Here is a 22,405-nt window from a genome sequence, read left to right as displayed (position 1 = left end):
TACCTGCGCCCCTGGATTGTAATACTTTGCATATCTGTTTGGAAGTTGAAAAATCCCCTCACATCTGTGTCTTTAATATAATCATGCCTTCAAGCTTGTTTTAGGAAGAGCAGAACATCACTGTAGTTTTTATTTGTGGATTAGATAGCTGCTGTTTTGTACTTGAAATCACTTTTGTTTTTTTGTAGAAACGTAGATTGGATATGGAGAAGATCAGACCATGACCATTACAAAACAGGAAATCAGAGGTTTTGCTTGCATTGAATAAACATCCTTTGCATAAAAAGTGTGACAGGTGCATAGGTAAAAAAAAAAAAGATAGTGTTAGCCCTCTAATTTGAATAACCTTATAATGTATTGTTCTTATGCTGTCCTTAGGTGTCACAATCAAATATTAATCATGTCAATCTTTTTTTATTTGACTGTTGATCACAGAAATATTCCAGGTAGGTAAGATTTCTTGGCAGGGCTATGGGGTTTTAAGTGCAGATTACTTATTACTTAGTATTGAGTTAGGGGAGACCTTTTTAGAAAGGTCGTTTTTTGAACATTTTGGCTGTTATGCGAAGTATCTCCAAGGAAATACTAGCCATGCAATCCAGCAAGTTACGATGCTGTGAACAGACTTAATTGTAGTAAGTCTCTGATATGGAGTTACCAGGACTTTGACATACGTGTTTAAAATTTTAAAGTTAAATGTAATTTCCTGTATTGGACAGTGATGCTGGTAGAGGCAAAGAGCATCTTTATTTTTCTTATGAACTGTTATCTGGTGTTCTATCCTTACTAAAAAGCTATGGTTATTTTTGCATACTGACTGAATATTTGGCCTTTAAGAGTATATAATTAGATGGAAGAGTAAAAGCAGTTGTTAAAGGACTGTTTTTCTAATGAAAATAGTTTGAAATCATATAATTTTAGTTTCTTCCGAATAGATGTGATTAGTGTGTTGGAAATAGTTTTACAGTGGATATAAAGGGAACAGTTGAGAGACAGTGGCCGAGAATGTGTCCAGCTATTTTTGTAGCTGTTACATTTTTTCAGTCTGTCTACTTAGATATTTCCGTATAATTGAAGAATTAAATTACAATTGGATACAAAAACTATTTGTACTTAGTAATATTTATATTTTAAAATAGGTTTTATTGTACTAATTGATAAGTAAATTGCAGTGACTATGAGAAAATCCTGGACTATATTATTACTTTGATAGAAATTTGAATATGGGATAGTATTGTCTGTATCATATAAAAATGTTTTCATGGATTTTTAGCTGCTGAAACTGAAATCAATAAACTTTAGTTACTGTTGTTGACTGGAACAAGTAAATCTGCACATTTCTGTTTTCTTCATATTACCTCTGCCTCTACCTTCACCTAGTGTTTCTTCCAGGATTACTCCTTTCGTGGTATTTGCCTTCTTTAGATCGACCCGTGAGGCCCTCTTGGTGTGTGTTTTTACATGTTCTTGTGGAAGACTTTCTTGATGGAGAACTGTGCCTCTGAGTTTGTGCAATTACTTTATGTTTTTTGAATGAACTCTAGAGGATCCCAGGCAAAATAAAATCCCAGGATTAGCAGATTAGCCAGTGGGTCAGTTCGTAATTTTTTTTCATATTTTAAATATATTTGTCAGTAACTGATGATCGTGTTTTCACAGAATGGTCTTCTGCACACCTGAATTTCACGTTAGGTTAGTGACACCGGTGTATCCCGGATTGAATGTATATTAGTGAACAATATAGTCTATGTTCTGGATTACTTTGGAGAATGGAAAATAATTTTTGCTTGGTTGAGAAACTTTTAAAACTGGAAAGGATTATGTTTATTTTAAAACCCTGGTACTTCAGATTTGAAAGAAACAAACTTGTAATATAGCCCAAATTTATTGTAATCTGTTTAGTTATTTGTATTAAAATGAAGTGATTCAAAGGTGTTCATGTCTGCTGAAATTTTAAAGAAAAGAAAATAATATTGCGGGAGATGATTGGTTAAACTCTTTGGAGACAGTTTTGATTGAAATATTAAGCCCATTTTGGGAGTAATGTATTCCACTGTTTCAAAGCAACTGTTTTCTTCACATCATTTTATTAATTGGATTTAATTCAATATCTGGTTAATTCAAGGCTGAGGAACTGATTGACAGTTGAAAAAATGGCATAATAATTTTCCCTTTTTAATTTATGTGTAAAAGAGATAGAAGAGGAAATGACTTCTATGACTTCTGAAGGTCTCGCTGACCAGAAACAAACAGTTGTTTATTATAGATTCCTTGTTTACTTCTTTAAAGGAAAAATATTTTATATTCTTTTTTTCTGAGTATTCAATGTTCTTTACATGATGATACAGTTGCTCATTTGTTTTATGAATAACAGTGAGTGATTTTCCTGATCAGTATGACACAGGTAGACTGGTCCCTTCCAGGTCTTGCAAGAAATGTGCTCCACATGTGCTTCCGTACTCCAGAGGACTCTCTTCACATGGTGTGGTTGTCATACTTGGCTGCCATAGACTTAATTTTTTCCCTTTTTTTTTTTTTAGGTTCTTTTCTCCTTCCTTGCTCGATTTTTTTCTTCAGCTCTCTGGGAATTTGCACCCTGCCTAGAGTGGCTCTTCTGGGGTTGTTTAGCCTGGAGAAGAGGAGGCTCAGAGGTGACCTTATTGCAGTCTACAACTACTGGAAGGGAGGTTGTAGTGAAGTGGGAGTTGGCCTCTTCTCCCAGGCAACTAGCGATAGGACTAAGAGGACACAGCCTCAAGCTTCGCCAGGGGAGGTTCAGGTTGGACATTAGGAAGAATTTATTTTCAGAAGGGGTTATTAGACATTGGAATGGGCTGCCCAGGGAGGTGGTGGAGTCACCATCTCTGGATGTGTTTAAGAAAAGACTGGACATGGCACTTAGTGCCATGATCTAGTTAACAGGGTGGTGTAAGGGCAATGGTTGGACTCAATGATCCCAGAGGTCTCTTCCAACCTGGTTGATCCTGTGATTCTGTGATTCTCTCAGTGCTTGTGTGGAGCGGAGAGGTCTGTGTGGGTGCTATGCCATTCCCATTGCCGGGTAGGTCATTTTCTGCAAGGGAAATGCATAGGTCTAGAGAAGTCCCATTCAAGCCGTGGTGGGCATAGCAGGGTCTTGGCATGGCTACGTTTGATTCTCACACTGCTCCTGAAAGGCAGGGAAGAGGGAGGGTTCCTCGTGGAATGCCCTTTGCTATTCCTGATGTCTCAGCAACATTCACTCTATTTTTCTTCCTCTGGGCAACCGTCAGGGTGCTGTAATGCATTGCTATCACCAACACAGTTTAGCTATAAACACCTTTTTCAGAGGATGAGGCACACTAACCACTGGCACTGTTTGCTGCTGTCATGTACTCAAAGATCTTCTGCTACCTTAATGACCTTCTCTTTATAGCCTCTGTGTCAGCAAGTAGAGAAATTCTAGCTGTTCAAGCTTTTGCCGCAGATGAATGTGCTCGTCAGTTCACTGGAGGCGACGTGTGTCCCATTATCCTGCCTGTACCTTTAGGAAGACTCTTTGTGCTCCACCTGGATGTAGGCACTGGACCACTGAAGCATAAATGCTAATGTTACCAGGCTTTGCTCCCAGACTAGAAAAAGCCCAGATAAAACATGGAGCCATTTCTCCATGAGCAGTGACTCATCTGAGGGAGAGAGTTCTTGATAGCAAGATCCCTGACCAAGCCACTATATTAAGCTGGTTTGTAGTTCCACTTTTCCTATGATTTTCAGCGCTAATTGTCACGCAGGAGAAGCATTGGAAAGCAACATTTTCCTTTATAGAGGATAAAGCCTAGCTTTTCTTAACCTGCTTCGCAGAACTGCATGCCCTTAGTAAGTCCTCTTGGAGGTGTTTGCTGAGCCAAATACCCAACTATGGGACATTCTTTGGTGTGTTGCATTGGTGATGATTTAATTGCTAGCCAATGTGACAAGTTTATCGGCCACCTGTTTGCTCCAGCAGCATCGTCAGCCTACAGCCTAATGTAGCTGGCACGTTAACTTGTAGGTGGAACTCAAGGTTTTTGCTTCACCATCGTGCTCCTCGTGTCTCTAGCAGCAAAAGCTATAGGAGATAGATGTGGACCATTACATGGACTCTGAAGAACAGAGATCAGCAGCTATTGGACTTTGTGGGGGAAACAGGCCTATTGGCGGGTATCAGTCTTTGCATGATCTCCAGACAGTATTAGGCGTGGTCACCAGCCTCCTGGTGTAATATTTGGCTCCTATTCCTATGAAATGAAGCCAAGGTCACAGCATTCATTGCTGTTTCCACCTTTATATCTTTATTACTGCAATGCTCATAGGAAAATAAAAAGCAGAGTTTCCGTTGCCACAATGTATTGGCCTCATCTACTTCCACTTGCTACCATAACCCCAGTCGGCACCTCTGAGTGTCATTGTCCGTCCTCTCTTTGGTTGTACCCCTGGTCCTCTCCTCCTTTTGGCGTTCAGCTAGCTCATTTCAGCAGTGCTTGGTCTTCTGTCCTGCCGGCCATACCAATTTTGGAGGTTGTCAGAGCCAGCCAGTGTGGTTTTGCATGTCAATAGCTACTCTCTTACTCCAGCTCCCTTTGAAGAGAGAGGGTCATTGGTCTCGGGGGAGCCCCAGCCATCTTTTCTGGCTCAATGGGAAAAGTCTCCAGAGCAGTTATTCTCTGAAACCCAAACCAAGATGGAAATGGCAGGCAATCTGGGGCTTGAGGTGTCAGGTTTCCTTTATCTGAAAAATTCACATTGCTGACTTTTGGCAACCGCACTCTGGCTTCTTACCAAGGGGATCTTTGCATAAGCCTCTGAATTTGCAAAATGCGTATTTTTGGATGGCCACAGGGGTGTTTCACAGGCAGTTTTTGTGTTCTGTGTGAAGTCAGTATAGGTTCATTAGTAATTCAGGATAATGCTTCTTGAGTTGTCAGCAGTAGCCAGGGTTGTTAGAAATACTTTGCCCATGCTGATTGCGTTCTTTGGATATGGGGCTGGGGAGGAGAAATGATGGATCAAGCTCAGGGAGGCTCAGAGCAGCAGTTCACCCCTTTCCTTGGGCTTAGTATGGACGTAGTAAGCTCAGTCTCCAGTGAATCAGCCAGAGTTGCTGGTGATATGAGTCCGGTTCCTGGCATTAACTGGGGCAGCGCTTGCATCAGCGTTGGCCAAAGCTTTGCTCCTTCAGAATGGGTTTGCTGCCTTTGAACTCCTCCTGGCTTGGCGTGGGCTTGTGCTGTGGCAGGGGTTGGAGCCAGCCTGGCTCTCCCAGGCCACACAACACCCGGAGCCTGTGTCATCCTCTGCGCCAGCCTTGGCCTCTGGCAGTTCCAGTTGTGGGTTCCTCCTTTTCATTTTCCCAGGGCTCGCTTGCTCAAGAGACAAGTGTGATCTCAAGCAGAGTCATGCTCTGTAACATGGCAGCCCTCCCTGCATGCCTATGCAAGCACAGCAAATTCACCTCAACCATCAGGAATGGATATCTCCTAGGCGGGGTGGGATGTCCTCTTTGAAAACCCGTGGGCTTGCTGGAAAAAGAGGTTTGGATGACAGTGTGACAGAGTTCAGAGCCATCAAGAAAGCCCATCCAAATGATTTGCTTCCTCAGAGCAAAGGAGTCGCTCCATCCCTGAATGCTAAGTGACTTTTTAATTTTTGTGTCTAACACATTAGAATCTCCAGAGGGTCCCTGAGATAGTTTTTCTTGCAGTGAAACAGATGCATCTCCTCCTATTCGGAGATTATCCCGATAGATAGCAGAATGTGTTGGAGCTTGCTACCCAATATGCAAAAGCAGATGTGCTTTTGTTGGTTGGAGACGGCTCTTTCCAGCTTGAACTGTGTTTGTAGCTATCTGCTCTCTGCAGAGCAGATATTCAGAATTTTGTTGGTACTCGTCAGGCACAAAGGAGTTACTGAAGCACCCAGAAATGGTGCTACATTCGGCAGAGCTGTGTTAAATCTCCGTTAGCCTCGAGGACCTCAGGGCTGATTTCCAGGTAATGATCAGTGTGTGGTGTCCTTCTTTAATTCTCCCATGGTGTAGATGGTCACGGGGGCCTTCAAAACCAGAAAGAAGTGTATTGCAAGAGCTGGATTTCTTTGAGATACTACATGATACCTGTGCAGTCATCTGCCACCCGTTGTCATTCCTCCTCATTAATTTATTTTCTTGGCTTGTAGATTGAGGGGAAATAAGCATTCCCAGGCAGGGTCAGAGGCACAAATACTGATAAGGGAAACAAGAAGTTCCTGTTCCCAGCTGCTTATGACTCCTAATTTTAGAATACCAGCAGGTGTGTGAAAGCCCAAAAGCTCCCGTTGCTGGTCAGTACCTTTATTTAAGTTGTCACAATTTAGCTGGAACAATGTCCTGCAGCTTTTGGATGTTTTCATTGTATTTCCGCTTCTGACCAAATGCAGTTGAGAGGTATTCAGGTTCCAATTCTTACAGGTTTTTAGGTTAGAAAATTCTAATCATCCCCCATTATTTTCTGCTGAAAATATGTGTGTTTTAAAGTAAGTATAATCGCTTAAATATGTAGCCTTCCCATCTGACTGGCAAAAAGGCCAGTTACATTTGATATAAAAGTTACATAAGTTGCAAATTAACGTTGTTTTAGTGGTCACTGGTAAATGAGAACCTGGGCATCTTTCAGAAAATAGCTGATGCGGAAAAGCAAAACAAATGAAGTTTAAAATTAATTGTTTAAATTGGCATGTCCTATTACATTATTTAAACCAGAATATAAATCTGCGTAGCATGGGTTTGCTGAATCAAATGAGGATCTCTCAATTGTGGATTTACCAGAATAAACTACAATTGAAAAATATTTATGGTATCTGATCAAGATTGTAATATATAGTATTTATAATTTCTACAAATATTTGATTTGATGGGAACCAAACTGGTGCTGCCATTGCCAAAACCCAATCCTCATCATTTATTTTGTGGTCGTATAAATTTTCCTCTGCCTGCTTCTTTAGTGGTATCCCAAATTGTAACTCTTTTTAATGGTCAACCTATCTTGGCTTGAATTTTCCCGTGCCTGAGGTCTACAATGCTGATTTAGCAGAACAAAGACTTTGAAGATATTTCCTTTTCTCTGTCCTGTTTATTATATCCTTTGAATTGCGTGTAGACTGAGCTCTGAAGCTTAGGTCAACAAGAAACCACCACTGTGGTCAGGCTGGCTCATGGGAAGCAGCACTCAAATGATTCCACTTTGTTGTTCTCCTGGGTCCGAGATGATTCCCACAGGTCAGGCTGGCAACTTCTGGCTTTTGAAATCGATGTAGATGATACCTCCCAAATAACGTGTCCTTTTGACAGTCTTTTTTACCTGCATCTGCACACTGGTGGTGGTTACTCTAGGCTGGGTGAATTGTCCTTTAAGGAGAACTAGGGTGGGTTTAGTACTTACTTGGACCGTTTGGGTTTGAGCTTTACCAAGCCAGACATCAACAACTTGTCAGCTATAAAGAGAACATGAAATAATATTTTGTGTTCATTTTTTACTTTATAAAGTTAAATAAGTGCTCCAAGAAAGTTTCTGTGTTTGTTTATTCACTTCCTTAAAACCTTGGAATCCAGACCTATAAATACAGGCTGACTTCATGTTTACAGTTATTATCGCTCTCACTTGAATTGATTGACACTACTTGTTAAAAAAAAAAGTATTAAGATGTATTTAGATCTGCAGGAAAAGATTAATATTCTTCTTGTTAAAATATATTGGTTTTGTACATAAGGGAAAACCAGTGTGAAAGTATCAACCTCTCTCACTTCTCTAGAACTAGGAAGCCTGTTTGCCAGCTATTACAGAAGTAAAAGGAAAGACTTTTTAACCAGACTTAAGAGATGTAGCTTTTCACAAAATTAGCAGTTATATTGCAAGCTTAATAGTAGTTGGGTATTGACCTTAAATAAAGAGTCAGCATTTCTTACAAAGAATCGTGGCCTGATACTTAGAATTCTTTTTTTATTGGGGATTTTTAATGTCGTTTCTGCATTGCAGATTTCTAGCTGGAGTTTTGCCCTCCTTTGTAGATGATGATGTAGGTTTTCTAATCTATGTGAGTTTTCTTAAGAAACGTAACATACTTTTCAGATTTACCAAATTATCCCTGAATATCATTTGCAGCTGAATCTAACCATTTAGAAAACTTTTGCCTCCTTGTTAAGAAATATCCTTTATTCAAACTTGAAAAAATAGATGAAGTAAGAATTATGTTTCCAAGTCTGTGTTTACAAATCTAAATCAATGATTTGGTTTTTCTCCAGTGTTGAGGATGCAGAAAATTTACCGATTTAAGTTAATTATGTTGCAAAATGATGCCATGGCTTTGAGTGACTCAGAATGGAGTAAAACCTAAAAGTTAAATTTAAAACATCATTTATTTATAAACCAGAAACATGTCCAAATAAATTTGCGTCTGTCAGATTTTTAAACTGTGACAATGCAGTTTTGGTTTACATTCCTTTTTGCTGAAATGGCTTAATTGCATTATATAGTATTAAAGCAAATACTTTATATAAAGCTAAGCCGGGTGCTTTTAAGCAAACATTATTTTTGCCTTGATATACATGCAAAAATGTTTCCCACTTAAAGGAAAGCGGTTGAAGGAATTTGGATTGGGTAATTTAGGCTGAACTGTTGAAAGCGAAGTTGCTTGCTTAGGCATCGATCCAGTCAAAACTCGTGCACATCTTTAACTTTCTGCAGTTAAAGATGTAGCCCGTGAGACCTCTACTGACATGGATAAAGTAACAAGCATGCAACATCTTTCCCGAAGTGGATGTACGTACGCTACAGTCACGTGCACTTGAATTAAGCGAGTGTTTAAGTGTGCTTGCAAATAGTAAGTGTTCTTGCAAATAGTAAGACCTGGGGCTCCTCAGAGATTACCTGATCGCACCAAAATGCCCCTCTGGCAGTCAAAAGTGAGATTTCCTCTCTCATCTATGCCTATGCTCGGGGGAAAAAAAAAACACGGAACGTTTTGTTGCTTTTAATATGAGCTTCATTGGATTGGTTTGTCTCACTAGTACAGTCGTGACGCAGTGTTGTGTTTTATCAGTGCCCACCCCCAGCAGAATTCTTTGCTTAAGAGGAGGCAGATTTTCACCTACTGAATAAGACTCTGGACTCACATTGATGCTTCTCGGTGCTGTCTTGTGTGCTCTCCTGTGCCAGAGTGAATTTTATCTCCAGACTGCCTGGTGTAAGTTATAGCCCTCTTTCTACCCTCTGGAAGTTTGTATGTTCAGATGTGACTGTGCTGAATGATAGGATATCTATTTTAGACTTCAGCCTGAATTTACAATCAGGAGGGCAAGTCACTGGAAGAGTTTAGCTGCTTTTTCTTTTGAAACAACTTTTAAGTACTGGGTGAGTTTTAAAGATTTCTCTGCATGGTTTTATTTTATAAAACATTTTTTCCATAACCATGAACACTTGTTTTCTCTGACTGGATCTTAAAAATCTGTAGTGTCGAATCATAAAAACCACTTGCTTGTTAGAAAGACTTTGTTCAGTCACTGAAGGATCAAATTGTCCTTTAGTTAGAGAAAAAGATATTTATCAGCAAATGTACAACAAGGACTTGTTGATACTTTACCTATCTGTCTTACTTGTTTGTAGAATTGCTGTTCAAATGTGACTACTGTCTGTGTTTTTAGTGAATGTTTTCAGCAACAGAATCTCATGCTAAATATTTTATATGCATTTTTGACCTTTCAGTGGTGGGAACAGAGGTTGATAGGGTCTAAGAAAAGGATGCATCTCCTGAAAGTTTTGGGAGCTGGCGGTGACAGTCCCTCTCTGCAGTGTTAAATTGGAAGGGAGTCCTTGGAAAGCTATCAACTTCAGTCGTGTTTCCATATCAAGTAGTAGCATGAAGTATGCTTAAACACATTGCGAACATGTTAAAATAGGAACCGATTGATACAAAAACTGCTTCTACAAATGCGGTAATTGATTTTTTTAAAAGTAAGTCGAAGGTGCTTTTTGTGTACTGGAGCATTAAACTTGCATCATGCTTGGCCTTGTGACAAGTCCTGTGCTTGTAATTTAGAGCCATATAGGGATGTCCTTAGTCTTGAACCACTTGAATTAATATCACCTTTCATATCATGAGTGTAGTATTAGTAATTTAAAGTAGATAATCTGTGAGCCTTGTGGCCCAAGCACGAACTGGAAACGGTAAGGACTATCGATGTGAACAATGTTAGTAGCTTTGGTTATAAATCAGGCTTGGTTTCTATGCAGTGCTGTGTTTAGTACCAATAGACTGGAATGCCAGATCTGGTATGAGTTTATATACATAGGTGGGACACCTGCGAGGTTGGTTTTGTATAAAGTACAACATACAGAAATTAGAGAGTTATGGAATAACCTCCTAGAAGCTGCTGTCTGGTAAGAGTTTCAGACAGACTTTTCAGCCACTGTTAACTCGAAGTGCATCTGCATGTCAGTATGAATTCAGTGCCACTGTCTATCATGAAACGTCTGCTCTTTTCAACACTGCAGGGGAAAAGAAATCATCCTGCCCTGTCTGTCTTGTCATAATGGAAAGTGGAATAGTTGTAAGAATTATCTTGAGAAATGCTACATTAGCTGCTGTCTTTTGACTTTTGCTCATACTTGGGCAATAACAAAACAGTTAAAACTGGGACCTCACAGAATCTCTGTCCCATCCAGAGCAGGAAAAAATTTTCAACTGCAGCATGGGTCAACCTCTGAGAGCAGAAGAGCTGCATACAGCATGATTTATATATGGTATGAGCTGCATACGGGATGATTTATATACTTTTCCATGTTTCACGAGTGCAGTAGGTTCTTCCCTAATTTTCTGCGAAGAGAAGATTAAAGGACATTTATGGGGTCTCTGCTTGTTTCCTTTATGTCACACAGTTGGATTGCTGGTGGGTTGCCCTCTGATTGCTTCCCTAGACTTTGAACTTTGTCCTAGGCTTTTATTTAACCGTTCGTCCCTGTTGTTAGATATTTCTGCATTCTCTTCAGCAGCAATTGGTTTGGCAAAGAAAATAACAACTGACAACTTTGTTTTTCAAATTTTGTATTATTTTTTCACTAAAAACTTGTCTAGGCTTCAAGTGTACTGTGAATAGTTTCCAGAAGAGCTGTCGTAGTAAATGTCCGTATATAAACATGTCCTAGAATGATCTTGTGGTTACCAGGAGATCCTGACTTTTTCCTGAGGATTCACTTGTCATTCTGCATGAATCAAGGTGCTTCCTTACCTAGGTTTTGTTTTCATCTCTCCCTTAGGGAAGAAATAGCACTTTGTGTTGACAGAGTTATAAAAAGATGTTTAGCTAGCACCAAACTAAAGTCCGAGGGGGGGTGTCTGGATTGTCTGCCTGTGAGGCAGAGGCACGTGCTTAGCATTTCCAAAAATCAGATCTTTCTCAGAGGTGCAAGTTCTCTAAGTCCGCTTAAACAGTTAAAAGCTTCGACTCAGACCTCCTAAGCATGATACTCTAATTATGCATCAGAAGAAAACTGTATTAGCTAAAAATCTTGCCTTGATGCAGAATTAGCTTCTTACAACTTGACATTTTATCTCTACGCGTTTCCCTTCGCTCTAACAGCCACGAGAGACGCGTGCTCCAGCTTCAGGTCCTGTGGCTCCCTGATGCTAACACAATTCCTCCGCCCTGCTAATGCCCAAGGGTGAGTTTGCAGCACAGCCCCTGCAGCGCAGGCTGGGCTGGCTCAGGGGGAGTTATCCAAAGCGTAAATAGGAAAATGAACTTTTCCACCCAGCGTCTGCTGCAGCAGCGTAGCACACCCGACTGCGGAGGCCTTGGTGGAGAGGCAGTATCGGTCCCGCAGGTAAATGGGAGGATTTCCTAGTGTCTAGCAGGTCAGGTTGAATTGCATTTGGCATGCATAGAGGCCTGTTGATGAAATATAAACGAGCGCAGGAGAGAAACAGTCTAGTGACTTCCAGCTGTCACGGAGAGAGCAGAAGATCTGCCATTCCCTTCTGTACGGTGTTTTTTCCAGTTTCTTTTTTGTCCCAGTAACAACATGAAATACCACAGGCTCTTGGGTTAGATTAGGTGATGAGGGGCATAGCTCAGCGTGTCTGAGCATGCCAGATGTATTTTGGGCTCTAGAAAGAAGCATGCTACGAGATTTAGTCTGTATTTAGTCACTGGCCTACTTTGCAGGATATTTTGCATTTCTGAAAACTTTCTCAGCATAGATGTGCCCCTTTTTTTTTCTTTCTGTTTCTTCCGTTAAACATTTAACATCCCTTACAGTTATTTAAGGTTGAAAGTAGTAACACCTAGCCATTCAAATGCTGCCTGCATGTTTATTTTTAAACGTGTGTTTATTCCCTTTCCTCTTCTTTTGATTTTCATCTTGTTAAAGACAAGGCTTGGCCATTGCTGTGCTCTGGCACTTGTGCAAAGACAGTGGACGTCAAGTCGAGCCTCCCAGGTTTTGGAAGGAGCTGTATTTTGAACCGTCACCTTGCTTGACATGACAGGAGGGGTGACTTCTTACTTAAGACATCCTTTTCTCTCGAGGCCGTATATCCCATTTCACAGGGAGGGAGATTATGTAGCTGCCTCTCTGAGCCCTTTGCCAAGAGCCCCGCTGACAGACTTTGGGAGACTCTTTGGCTTCACAAGGAGTTTTAGGAGCACACATACACACTTGAAGTCTTAATTTCTTTGGGACCATCTGGAGTGCTTCTCCCCTGCTCCCTGGGAAGCTAATAAAGGCAACCTTGTGACTTTGTGGTTTATTTTGGAAGCTGCAGGAACTCTCTGTGGTTGGAGGAGCCGGATTTGGCAAACATCCCGTGAACTCGGTTGCAGTGGGGGAATGTCACAATCCCCCTGGTCTTCCTTATCCCAGCAATTGAGTCACCACAGTAAATTGTTAGGTTGGTTGATAAGTGGAGAAAAGACAGATCTCTGGTGGGAATAAGGGTGTGCTTTCATCTTGCGGGTCCGAAGGAAACGGGTCTCATATAATCAGAGCGTCTGTGGCTGCATGCATGGATCTCAGTCAGCTTTGCCCATTTTCAGGAGAGAAAACTGGGGCAACGAGTCTAACTTGGCAAAGGTACTGTGTAAATCCATGCAGGATGAAGAATTTAATCATTAATCTCCAGGATCAAAGAAGGACCCTAGTCCAGCACTTCGTCTCCTAGCAAAAATCTGATATACATAACAGAAATTTTTTAACGAATTAATTTAACAGTTTTGTCTTCCTTCACAGGCAAACAAGTGCTAACTCTAATTGTTTCTTCCAAATACCATTAGCCTTTTCTGTCTCTTTCAAGTCCTTTTCCACTCAATGGGCTGAGTGCTCATGAATTATAAAAAGGCAACAAGTCTTCAAACATCAAAAATGCATTGGTGCTTCATTTTCTCATGTTACCTCATAGTATAAAAATCCTTATACAAATGTTTTTAGCTGATAAGACCTTCTGAGATGTTGTTTTAGAGTGTAAGGCATGCAAGGATTGATGTCTACTCCATGTCTGGAAAAGACTGGAGCAACAGTTGTTCCACCAGTTTGGAGCCTGGAGGAAGAAAGAGGGACATCTTTTCTGCTGAATATGTATATTTAGAGAAAGCATCAATTCTTGACATCAACTTAAGGGTTTTCTAGGAAACACTTACATATAGATGTGGTATTTTCCTGTTGGTTGTTCTCAAGGATCCAGCATCTCAGGAATATGCATAATCTCTTTTAATTTTGCCATTATTTCAGAAGTTTCAGAGACCCTTCCTCCTTGCTACCACAGGACCTACATTGCATTGGGGTCATCAAAAGAAATTAAGCATGGTCTTGAAACTGGGGATGTGGGTATATTGTATGAGACTGAAGTGACTGTGGGGAAGCGGATAGAGCAGGAGGTGGGCTCAGGGCTTTTCATCTGGTATCCCCTGATCTCTTGAAATGCTTCTTAAAACATGTGGAGTTGGCTGACAGATATTTGCTGCTAAATCCAACCCCTTGCCACCTCCAAAATGGCACTTTTCTGGAGCCAAACAGCATGGATAGGAAAGCAGAGAGTGGCATGGGACGTCCTTGTGGTGGCTGCTAGCAGAAGAGAAGCAGCCCTCAGAAGAGGCAGATGGTTTGGGGCAAATTTGCTTCTAGCTTTTGACCATCTTGATATCAGTGTGGGCCTTATCGCTCTGCTTAGCAGTCTTTTGGATGGTGAAGGTTTTATTTGTTAAAGCCCCTTTCTCTCTGTCCCTTTTTTGGTTTGAAAGAGCTCAGTCTTTTTTCAGATTAGACTGATTAAGGACGAATTAAGATGTAATTCAAAAGGTGATCATAAAACTGAAACGATCAAAAGAAATCCTAAAAGATATCTGTAACAATGGTTTGAATATAATAGCTGTTAGTAATTGGTAACCAACTATAGGAAAGAGCAGAGCGCTCAACTTTTTAGTTAAACTTTTTTTATAGAGTTCTCTAGTTCTGTAGGGATACATGGGAATATTGCGATTATTGTGCTGTTTCAGTGACTGAGAAGCTGTAAGAAAATTGTATTCTTACTGCATGGGATGTGGTAACAGCAATAGATGAATGTTAATGCTCTTCAGAGTATTTTCAGTGGTGTTTCCTAGACAGACATAGAGATAAAATAATTTTTCAAAGGAATGCATCCTTGTCTGCAGCTGATAAAATGGTGAGAGCTCTGCTGAGGTTGGTGGAGCTAGGTGATATACATCAGCTGGGAATCAGGCTGTATGGTATGGTCTATATGTTCTACATGTTTTATATCCACTGGGTGCAAAGAGCCAAGAAGAATCCTCCTTCTAGAAAGAGGGCTTAACGCACTGCTCGGTAAATTCAACACAAACAAAACCCCCATCCTTTCTACATCCTTTTAAATTGCTCAGAATATTTTCTCGGTCAGTGATATTGCAAGAAACATCTTGCTTTGGAGGTGACCTAATTTTAACCTTTTCTGAATTGCTTTATGATTAGAACAGTCACATGCCAAGGTAGGACCCCATTAGTGGGCTTAAATCATCTGTTTACTTCTGAAAACGTGCATTGTTATGGGCTCTGCTGAGTACTCCTCTTTTTTAAAAAAAAAAAAAAATTTTTTCTTTTCTTTTTTTTCTGTTCCAGGACAGAACATCACAGTTGTACTGGTTTGGAAGCAAAATATGGAATGTGTTTCACTGCTGACCGAAGGCAGCCAAATGAACAGTATTTATAGTAGTTTGAAAATCAGTAGTTAGCAGTTTCTTCACATTCTAACACTACCCAGCACTTTCCAGAGAGAACTCATTGTTTACAAGAAATCTGCTTTCCAAATCCGTTGCAGTGCCCTCCAGCCTTGACTATTAACTATTCGCAAAGGGGAAGCTGATCTACGGTTTGGGAAAAGATGGCAATGGATGAGTACCTGTGGATGGTCATTGTGGGTTTTATCATTGCTTTTATTTTAGCCTTTTCGGTTGGTGCAAATGATGTTGCCAATTCTTTCGGAACGGCTGTGGGCTCTGGTGTCGTTACTTTACGCCAGGCTTGCATTTTGGCTTCAGTTTTTGAAACCACTGGCTCAGTATTACTGGGAGCAAAAGTAGGAGAAACAATTCGGAAAGGTATCATTGATGTCAACCTGTACAACAACACTGTCCCACTGCTGATGGCAGGAGAAGTGAGTGCAATGGTTGGTAAGTAATACTTTCCTGTTCCAAGTAACGTTCATTGTGTATTTGACATCCTGTTAGTTGTGAATATTGTTAATTAAGTCTTCCCATCTTTTGTACTTGCATGTCTGGTTTTGTGTGAATGCGGGGGCCTGTAGTCCTTTTTTAGTCTCCTGTGTTGTTTAAATCCTTTTAATAATTTACATTTTTAAATGGTTCAGCCATTTAACTAATAGAAGAAAAAATGTTTAACATAATGGATCATACATATGTATTTCTAGGGTACTGAAAAAATTATTTTGGAGATTTTTATGATGGTAAATGGAAAATATGTAAGCATAGCATTTGTGACTGTACAGAAGATCCTACAGAAATAGCAGTTTGCAATGAATACGTACGAGAAGGAGTTACCTAAATAGTTTTAAAAAATTACAGAAAATCCAAACATATTTGCTTAAACTGATTGTCTGGCTGAGTGATTGCAATTAATCATACACTTCACCCTCACCCATGACAAAACTAAAGGAGCAGTAAAGATAGATGGTCACACATTTAAGGTCTTTTTAATTTTTCTAACTCAAACCAACGGCAGTTCAGCGTACCTTAGAGTCTGCTCCGCGTGCTTTTGTTTGCAGTTAAATTAATCTCCATTTAGAACAAATAGCATATTCTGGGGTAAGTAACATTAAGCCACAGTATTTACTCTTTTTTTATATGCAAGAGGCTTTGTGAGCATTTGGAGAGCTCCCTCAAGGATCAATAGCAAACCTGCTTTTAAAGGGCAGGAGACAGCAGGAAGGAAACCCTTTCACTGTGGGAGAGGCAGCCCAGGCAAGGGGCCAGCCTGCCCATCCCACCACCACTTCATCAGTCTGGCAGGTCCATGGCATCCCACGACAGGGCGATGTGATTTATATGAGCATCACAGCGTCCTCTGTTTGAAAGGGATGCTCCATTCAAAGATTTTCTTCCTTAAACCTCCTTAAACCTAACCTAAATATTATTTCCGCCTACCCCCTCTAACCTCCCCACAGTTTTCAGGCAGGACCTACACATGAGATGACAGGTGAATCTGTGCAGAGGTCTACTACAAGCAGTTATTTTCCCATTTCTTTGGGGAAATGGGAAAATTTTGCTTTATTTTAATGGATCAAGATGGACATGGAGTGCCAGTTTCTGGACTTGCCTGAGGTGGTTTTGTGTGCTTGAGAGCAGGGAGGTGGTTCCCTTAGGCTTTTGCTGCTCCTGAGCCTCCTGAAGGTTGGCCACCTTCCCCTGCCCAAGGGGAAGAGGGGTTGGTTAGTGAGAAATCACTGCTGGGACCACAGCCACTTCCCCAAACGGTCCCTCTGTGAGGCTGCCAACTTAAACCACATCAGATGCTCTTGGGCACCCCCCATCAGTTCCTCTTTCCTGGTGTCTCACAAGGTCAGCTGCAGATTTCTGGTCTTTCCTTCAAGCTGTAGGGTGGCTTCTTAGTACCACCCCAATTGCAGCATTTAGGCTTCTGCTTCCTGAGATAGCTCCATCATTTCCCACAGGTGTGTGCCCCAGAGCACCATACACCACCTGAAATGTAAGTGACCTGTATCTTCTGACCTTCACACTCATGGTCCCCATTGAAGGAAGGGTCCTTTTCCTTTTCTGTATCTACTTCTGGCATCCTGATCCTGGCCAGGCAAAGTTTTAAGTCTCAGATGCCCCCTGCGGAGGCAACTGGCCAGAAGCTTAAAGAAAACAACTGATTTGCATGTGTATTTACATAAGCCTGTGTGAACTTCATGACCAGTTGCATTCCCTTCCTTCAGTAAGGACATTAAGAAGAAATTCCACATTTTAAATCTCAGAATTAATCACAAGATACAAACTGCAGATTTCAATTTTTTTTTCCTCAAATCCATCTCCAGCTTTTCTCTGGATGTGTGATTTTTTTTTCTGTGTTTTCTCTGAGCCTTCCTGGATGTTTTCTTTTCCTCTTTCTGTTTTTGCTCTGCATTTACTCCCCTGTTCTCTCATGCCTCATGATGATGTTTTTGCGAATGGACTTAGCTTCTGAATTTGGATGAGGCTTAAATGAGTCAACAGTCTGGGAAAGACCAAAAGTCACTGTATCCTCTTTCCAGATGTTGCTGGAAGATCCTTTGATGCTTGCACAAACAGCAGATGGTGATTTTCAGGGTGACCTTCTCTCCTAAGAGAGAAGGAAGCAGGGAGCAATGGGATTAACATTTTAAAATGTAATATTTTATAATAATTTGTAGCATATTACAATGTTGTTTGTTAGGCAGTTGGGAAGCTAGGGACTGTTGTGCTTGGGGGTAAATTGTAGTACTTCCCGAGCGTTAACTAATTGTCAGATTATTGTCAGAATTGCCCTACCTGGTGGGAGCTGAACTCAGCAGCTGGTGCGACTGAGGAGATGCCACTGACAGAGAGGACATCCCAGCCAGGATTAGCAAAGCAAAGTACTAACCCAGTCTTGCAGGTACTCGATGGGGGCTCGCGGCTGGCACGCAGCACCAGAGCCTCAGGAGAATGGATGTGGTGCCTTCAGCAGCAGGGGAGCATGGAACGCACCCCGAGCCGAAAGCCGGTGCTGGCGGTTCTTGGCCGGGGCAGTCCACAGCCAACCCTCTTTCTCTAGCAGACAGCAACTGAAAGGAGAGGGTGCGTGGCCACAGTGTCAGCAGGCAGGTTGAGTCTGAATTTGGGACTCTGTGACAGGTCTAGTGAGCCTCCTGCTTCCTAGGTTACTTTTGCAAAGATAAAAACTGGGAACATGCATTTTACATTAACGAGGAGTTGAAGCTTTGATGTAGATAGTTAAGGCATTGCAAGCCCCAGAGGAAAGTCCTGCTCTGGCTTGATCTGTATTTTCTTCTGTTCCTTATTGTGCTTCCTTAAGCTTCTTTAGACCACACACTGTCCTTCTCAGACCATCCGTCAGTCCTCCACCACTTTCCCTCTTGCTCCTCTGTTTGTTTTCAAGGTGATGTTTATTAAATAAGAAATAACGCCATGTTCCCTCTATCTCCACCCCCAACAAAAAACCCAGCCCTCACTACACATTTGCAGGGCAGCTGTGGCTTGGTTGCATTTTCTCTGTTTTTTTTAAACTGAGTATTTTGTAATTACATATATATGGCCAGCTTATCTGTTTATTTAACTCTTTACAGATGTTACCATCTGTTTTCTCATTCACCTCACTTCCACTTGCTGGTCTCTGAGTTCATGTCAAAGGTTTCAAAGTGTATTTATTTTTATTTTAGTACAGGGGAAAAGAAGCCAAAAATTAAAGAGCAGGTGTCCCTTGTTTGATCTAGAATTTCCAACAGCAATAAGAGTATCACTTGTTTTGAGATAGTACCCCAGGAGAGATCAGTTTTACAAACTGTTTGACTTCCAAACGTAGCCGTGTATGATGCCAGCAAATCACCATTTGTAGATGGCTCCGTTTCAAGACCTTCAAACCATCCTCTACTGTTGGAATTGAGGATGGAGGCTGAAGCTTTGAATAACAGCGTATGTTCAGCGACCTTGCTTTATCACCTGTGTCTGCTGCAGATCTGTTAAGAGAGGTGGCACGAGCCAGAAAATACAGGATCTCTCATGGCAGTTTGATTGCGGCCACTGGGGCCTCTTAACGCATGAAGATCTAGTCTTAAGGCCGTGAAGTCTTAAGATGAAGAATAGATCTTTCTAAGGATTCTTTTATATTAGGCGAGAGCCACAGAAAGCTTGTGTCACTGCCAAAATTATTTTGATGTCCTGACGTTAGTGCCACTGCAAGAGGAGCAGGGAACCTGGGTCCTTGCAATGTGAAAATGAGTCAGAGCATGGAGCTGCATGCTCAAGGGCTTGGTGGCCAACTGTGGTCTGATCTAACTACTGAAAGTTGGGACTGAAAACAAATACAAGGCATCCTCTCTGGTGCTTGGGGTCTGTCTTTTTTTTTTTTTTCCCTGCACTCTTGGCAAACATCCTTCCTTGGGATGTCTGTTGGGACACTGGGCATCGTATTTCCTCTATAGGCCATTAGCCACCATCCCTTAGTTAGTTAGGGGATCTTATTTCCTTATGCCAAGGGTATCTTTGGCTACTCCACGACTAAGATAAGCCTTTTCTGCAGTTCTGAGTTTCTCCAGTGCCGCAGCGAGCTGCAAATGAAGCCGGTAAGAGAGTCCTTATTCCCTCCTCAGCCCATTTTTTCCTATAGAGGACTCCGGATGGCCACATGTCACTAAGAAGAGGCATAAAAACTCCCTGCCCCACAATTTGAGCCTTTCTCTGGTAGCATCTGAATTTAGGAGCATGGGTAGTTCATTAGTGAAACGGTGCATGCCTCCTCACACTGATCACTTGGAGGCTTCCAGGTCCAGCCCTCAAGAATGAGGTTTTCTAAGCTTGATGCAGACTGGGAGCAGTTTGTGTGTTTAATCAGAGAGCCTGTAAATACTGAAAGCCTTCAAAAAAAAAAGCAGAACTGTTGTGCAGTGTAAAGAGCTTTCAGTAATAAAAAGTCATAAGTAAGATGCAGCATTCAAAGCTGCTATTAAACTGTCTTAGTATCTGCTTTTAGATACAGAACAGGAACAAAACTCTCTTTAGAAGATCTCTGTTGTGCATGTGGAGTGTAGGCAGTGCTCGTAAAAGAATGTGGGTACATGGCAAAGAATTTTCTGCGTGACATTATTGCTACTGTTGTTGTTTATACCATATGGTTGGGGGTTTTTTCTAGGTTCTGCTGTTTGGCAGCTGATTGCATCGTTCTTGAAACTCCCGATATCAGGGACCCATTGCATCGTAGGTGCTACGATTGGATTTTCTCTGGTGGCAATTGGCACGCAGGGAGTCCAGTGGATGCAGCTTGTCAAGATTGGTAAGTGTTGTTTCCTTTTATGCATGAGGGTATGTGAAATAGTGTGCACTGCCTGTAAAAAACATTCCCAGAAATCTGCTTTGTGCTGGTAGCACTCCTTCCTTAAATTATTTTCCACCTCAGTCCTGTCATTCAGAAGATGCACTGATGCCATGTTCATTAAGGGCTGCAGTCTGTCTCCAGTGGAGAAAGGGGTAACATGCAAGTTGCACTTCTCCAGTGGTAAGCTGAGGACTCATTGTCCCTCAGACACATGCTTCAAGGTGGCATTCCTCCTCTTCTAATTCTTTTTGTGGCAGCTCATACCACCTCGTTCTTGCTCTCAACAATGGTAGCCATCATGTGAATGCCCACAGTCATGTTTCTCCACCCACCAGCTTCAGGGAGGTGAAAGCTGGGCATATAGCACATGTTTAACTCACAGCCTCCCACTGCCAAGATCAGCACTGCCAAGCAGGGATGTGAAGGAATTTTCATTATTGTTTTGGAAGCCTTGTAACCCGAGTGCAGCCTAAACCCTGTATTAAAAGGATTTGGTGCTGAAGGCATGGAAATACAACTGAGCTTTTAGAGAAGTTGGAGCAATGCGTATTTTTTAAATTCTGTTGAATGTAGAAGAGAGTTTGCAATGACAGCAGAATCAGTCTGTTAACCATGCCACAAACAATAAATCACTCTGGATGAGATTTCCAGAGCACTTCCCTAATCCGGTTTTATTGAAATCAGTGGGAGTTTTGCCACCTACTTCAGTTAAATCAGTCCTGGATACCTGCAAATCTGGCCTGCAAAAAATGTGCACACAATATTCATTACAGTTGATGCTCCTAGGGCATTTTGGAAATTGAGACTTTTACCCTGCGAGCAGCATGGCATCCTGCTAGATGCAGTGGCTTTCCACTTGCTTGCAACATTCGTGGTCATGGTGGTTAGGAAATTACAGGGCATTCTTGGTCCACTCTGCATCAAACTACAAGAAACTTTCCTGATGAATTTGATTGCTAAACTTGCAAAATTATCGGGAAACATTTTGGCTGATGTTTCTAATAGCGCCTAGCATTACTTTGACTTTCATGAGTGTCAGTGGACATTGAGTTGTACCAGTTGCAAGTAAGCATACAGAACATTGATTCCAGTTGTACAAGAACTGTTTTAATTTTATTGCTCATTAACTACTTACTTAAATATTATGCAAGAATACTGTTTATTTCATATTCCATTCTTTTCTTCAACACAGTTGCCTCTTGGTTTATTTCCCCACTGTTATCTGGCTTGATGTCTGGAGTCCTCTTTGTGCTGATTAGGTTCTTCATTTTAAACAAGGTAAAGTAATCTCACTATTATTATGAGTGCTTGCTATGAAGGCTGTGTTATAGCCTACCATTTGGGTGCTGGCATTTCCAGAGTTGAAAGTTTGTGGCTTGCTTTTTGAACAGGAGACCAGTCATTTTTCTTATAGCAATTGGAACAGTACTTGTTCTTAGCAGTTCTGAAAGCTCAGAGTAAGTAATTTGACAAGTATTTGAGGCTTAGAAGGTGCTGCGTGGTAATTAATATTGTATATTCTGTTTGATTAAAGAATGGTACATTGAGATTGCTTCTGTATTAGTACAAACTTGTTGGCATTGACTTAGCCTCACAATAGCCATTCCAACTGTTATTTAAATGGAACAGTCCTCCCTTGGAGATACTCTAATTGGTATTTCATAGTTGTGAAATTTTAAGCTTTGGTTTTCTAGCACATCAGACATTAGAAGATGGGCACCTGCATATTTCCTAGATTCTCAAGAAACCTGAATCAATGGGTTTTAGTGACCTCAGTCCAAAGTGGCAGCTTTGAGATAACATCA

The 22,405-nt window shown here is 41.2% G+C and overlaps 1 protein-coding gene across 5 annotated transcripts in view; it reads left to right on the top strand.

Moving 5' to 3' along the window:
* The window catches only part of SLC20A2 (solute carrier family 20 member 2), a 59,173-nt gene that overhangs the window by 10,619 nt on the left and 26,149 nt on the right, over positions 1–22,405 (top strand). The window contains exons 1-5 of one of the 5 annotated variants that reach the window (XM_068404290.1): positions 9,137–9,234; positions 9,317–9,401; positions 15,153–15,703; positions 20,418–20,558; positions 21,793–21,878. In XM_068404290.1, the coding sequence (XP_068260391.1) occupies positions 15,415–15,703; positions 20,418–20,558; positions 21,793–21,878 (516 nt within the window). In that variant the 5' untranslated portion in view covers positions 9,137–9,234; positions 9,317–9,401; positions 15,153–15,414. Of the gene's footprint in view, positions 1–9,131; positions 9,235–9,254; positions 9,402–10,195; positions 10,215–15,152; positions 15,704–20,417; positions 20,559–21,792; positions 21,879–22,405 lie in introns of those variants that run through there. The other 4 variants (XM_068404288.1, XM_068404291.1, XM_068404293.1 and 1 more) reach the window with 4 other exon arrangements.

The sequence above is a fragment of the Nyctibius grandis genome, chromosome 6, assembly GCF_013368605.1.
Source record: "Nyctibius grandis isolate bNycGra1 chromosome 6, bNycGra1.pri, whole genome shotgun sequence".
NCBI classification, from domain to species: Eukaryota; Metazoa; Chordata; class Aves; order Nyctibiiformes; family Nyctibiidae; genus Nyctibius; species Nyctibius grandis.
The sequence above is the reverse complement of the archived record's forward strand: the minus strand, read 5'-3'. Positions and strand labels throughout refer to the sequence as shown.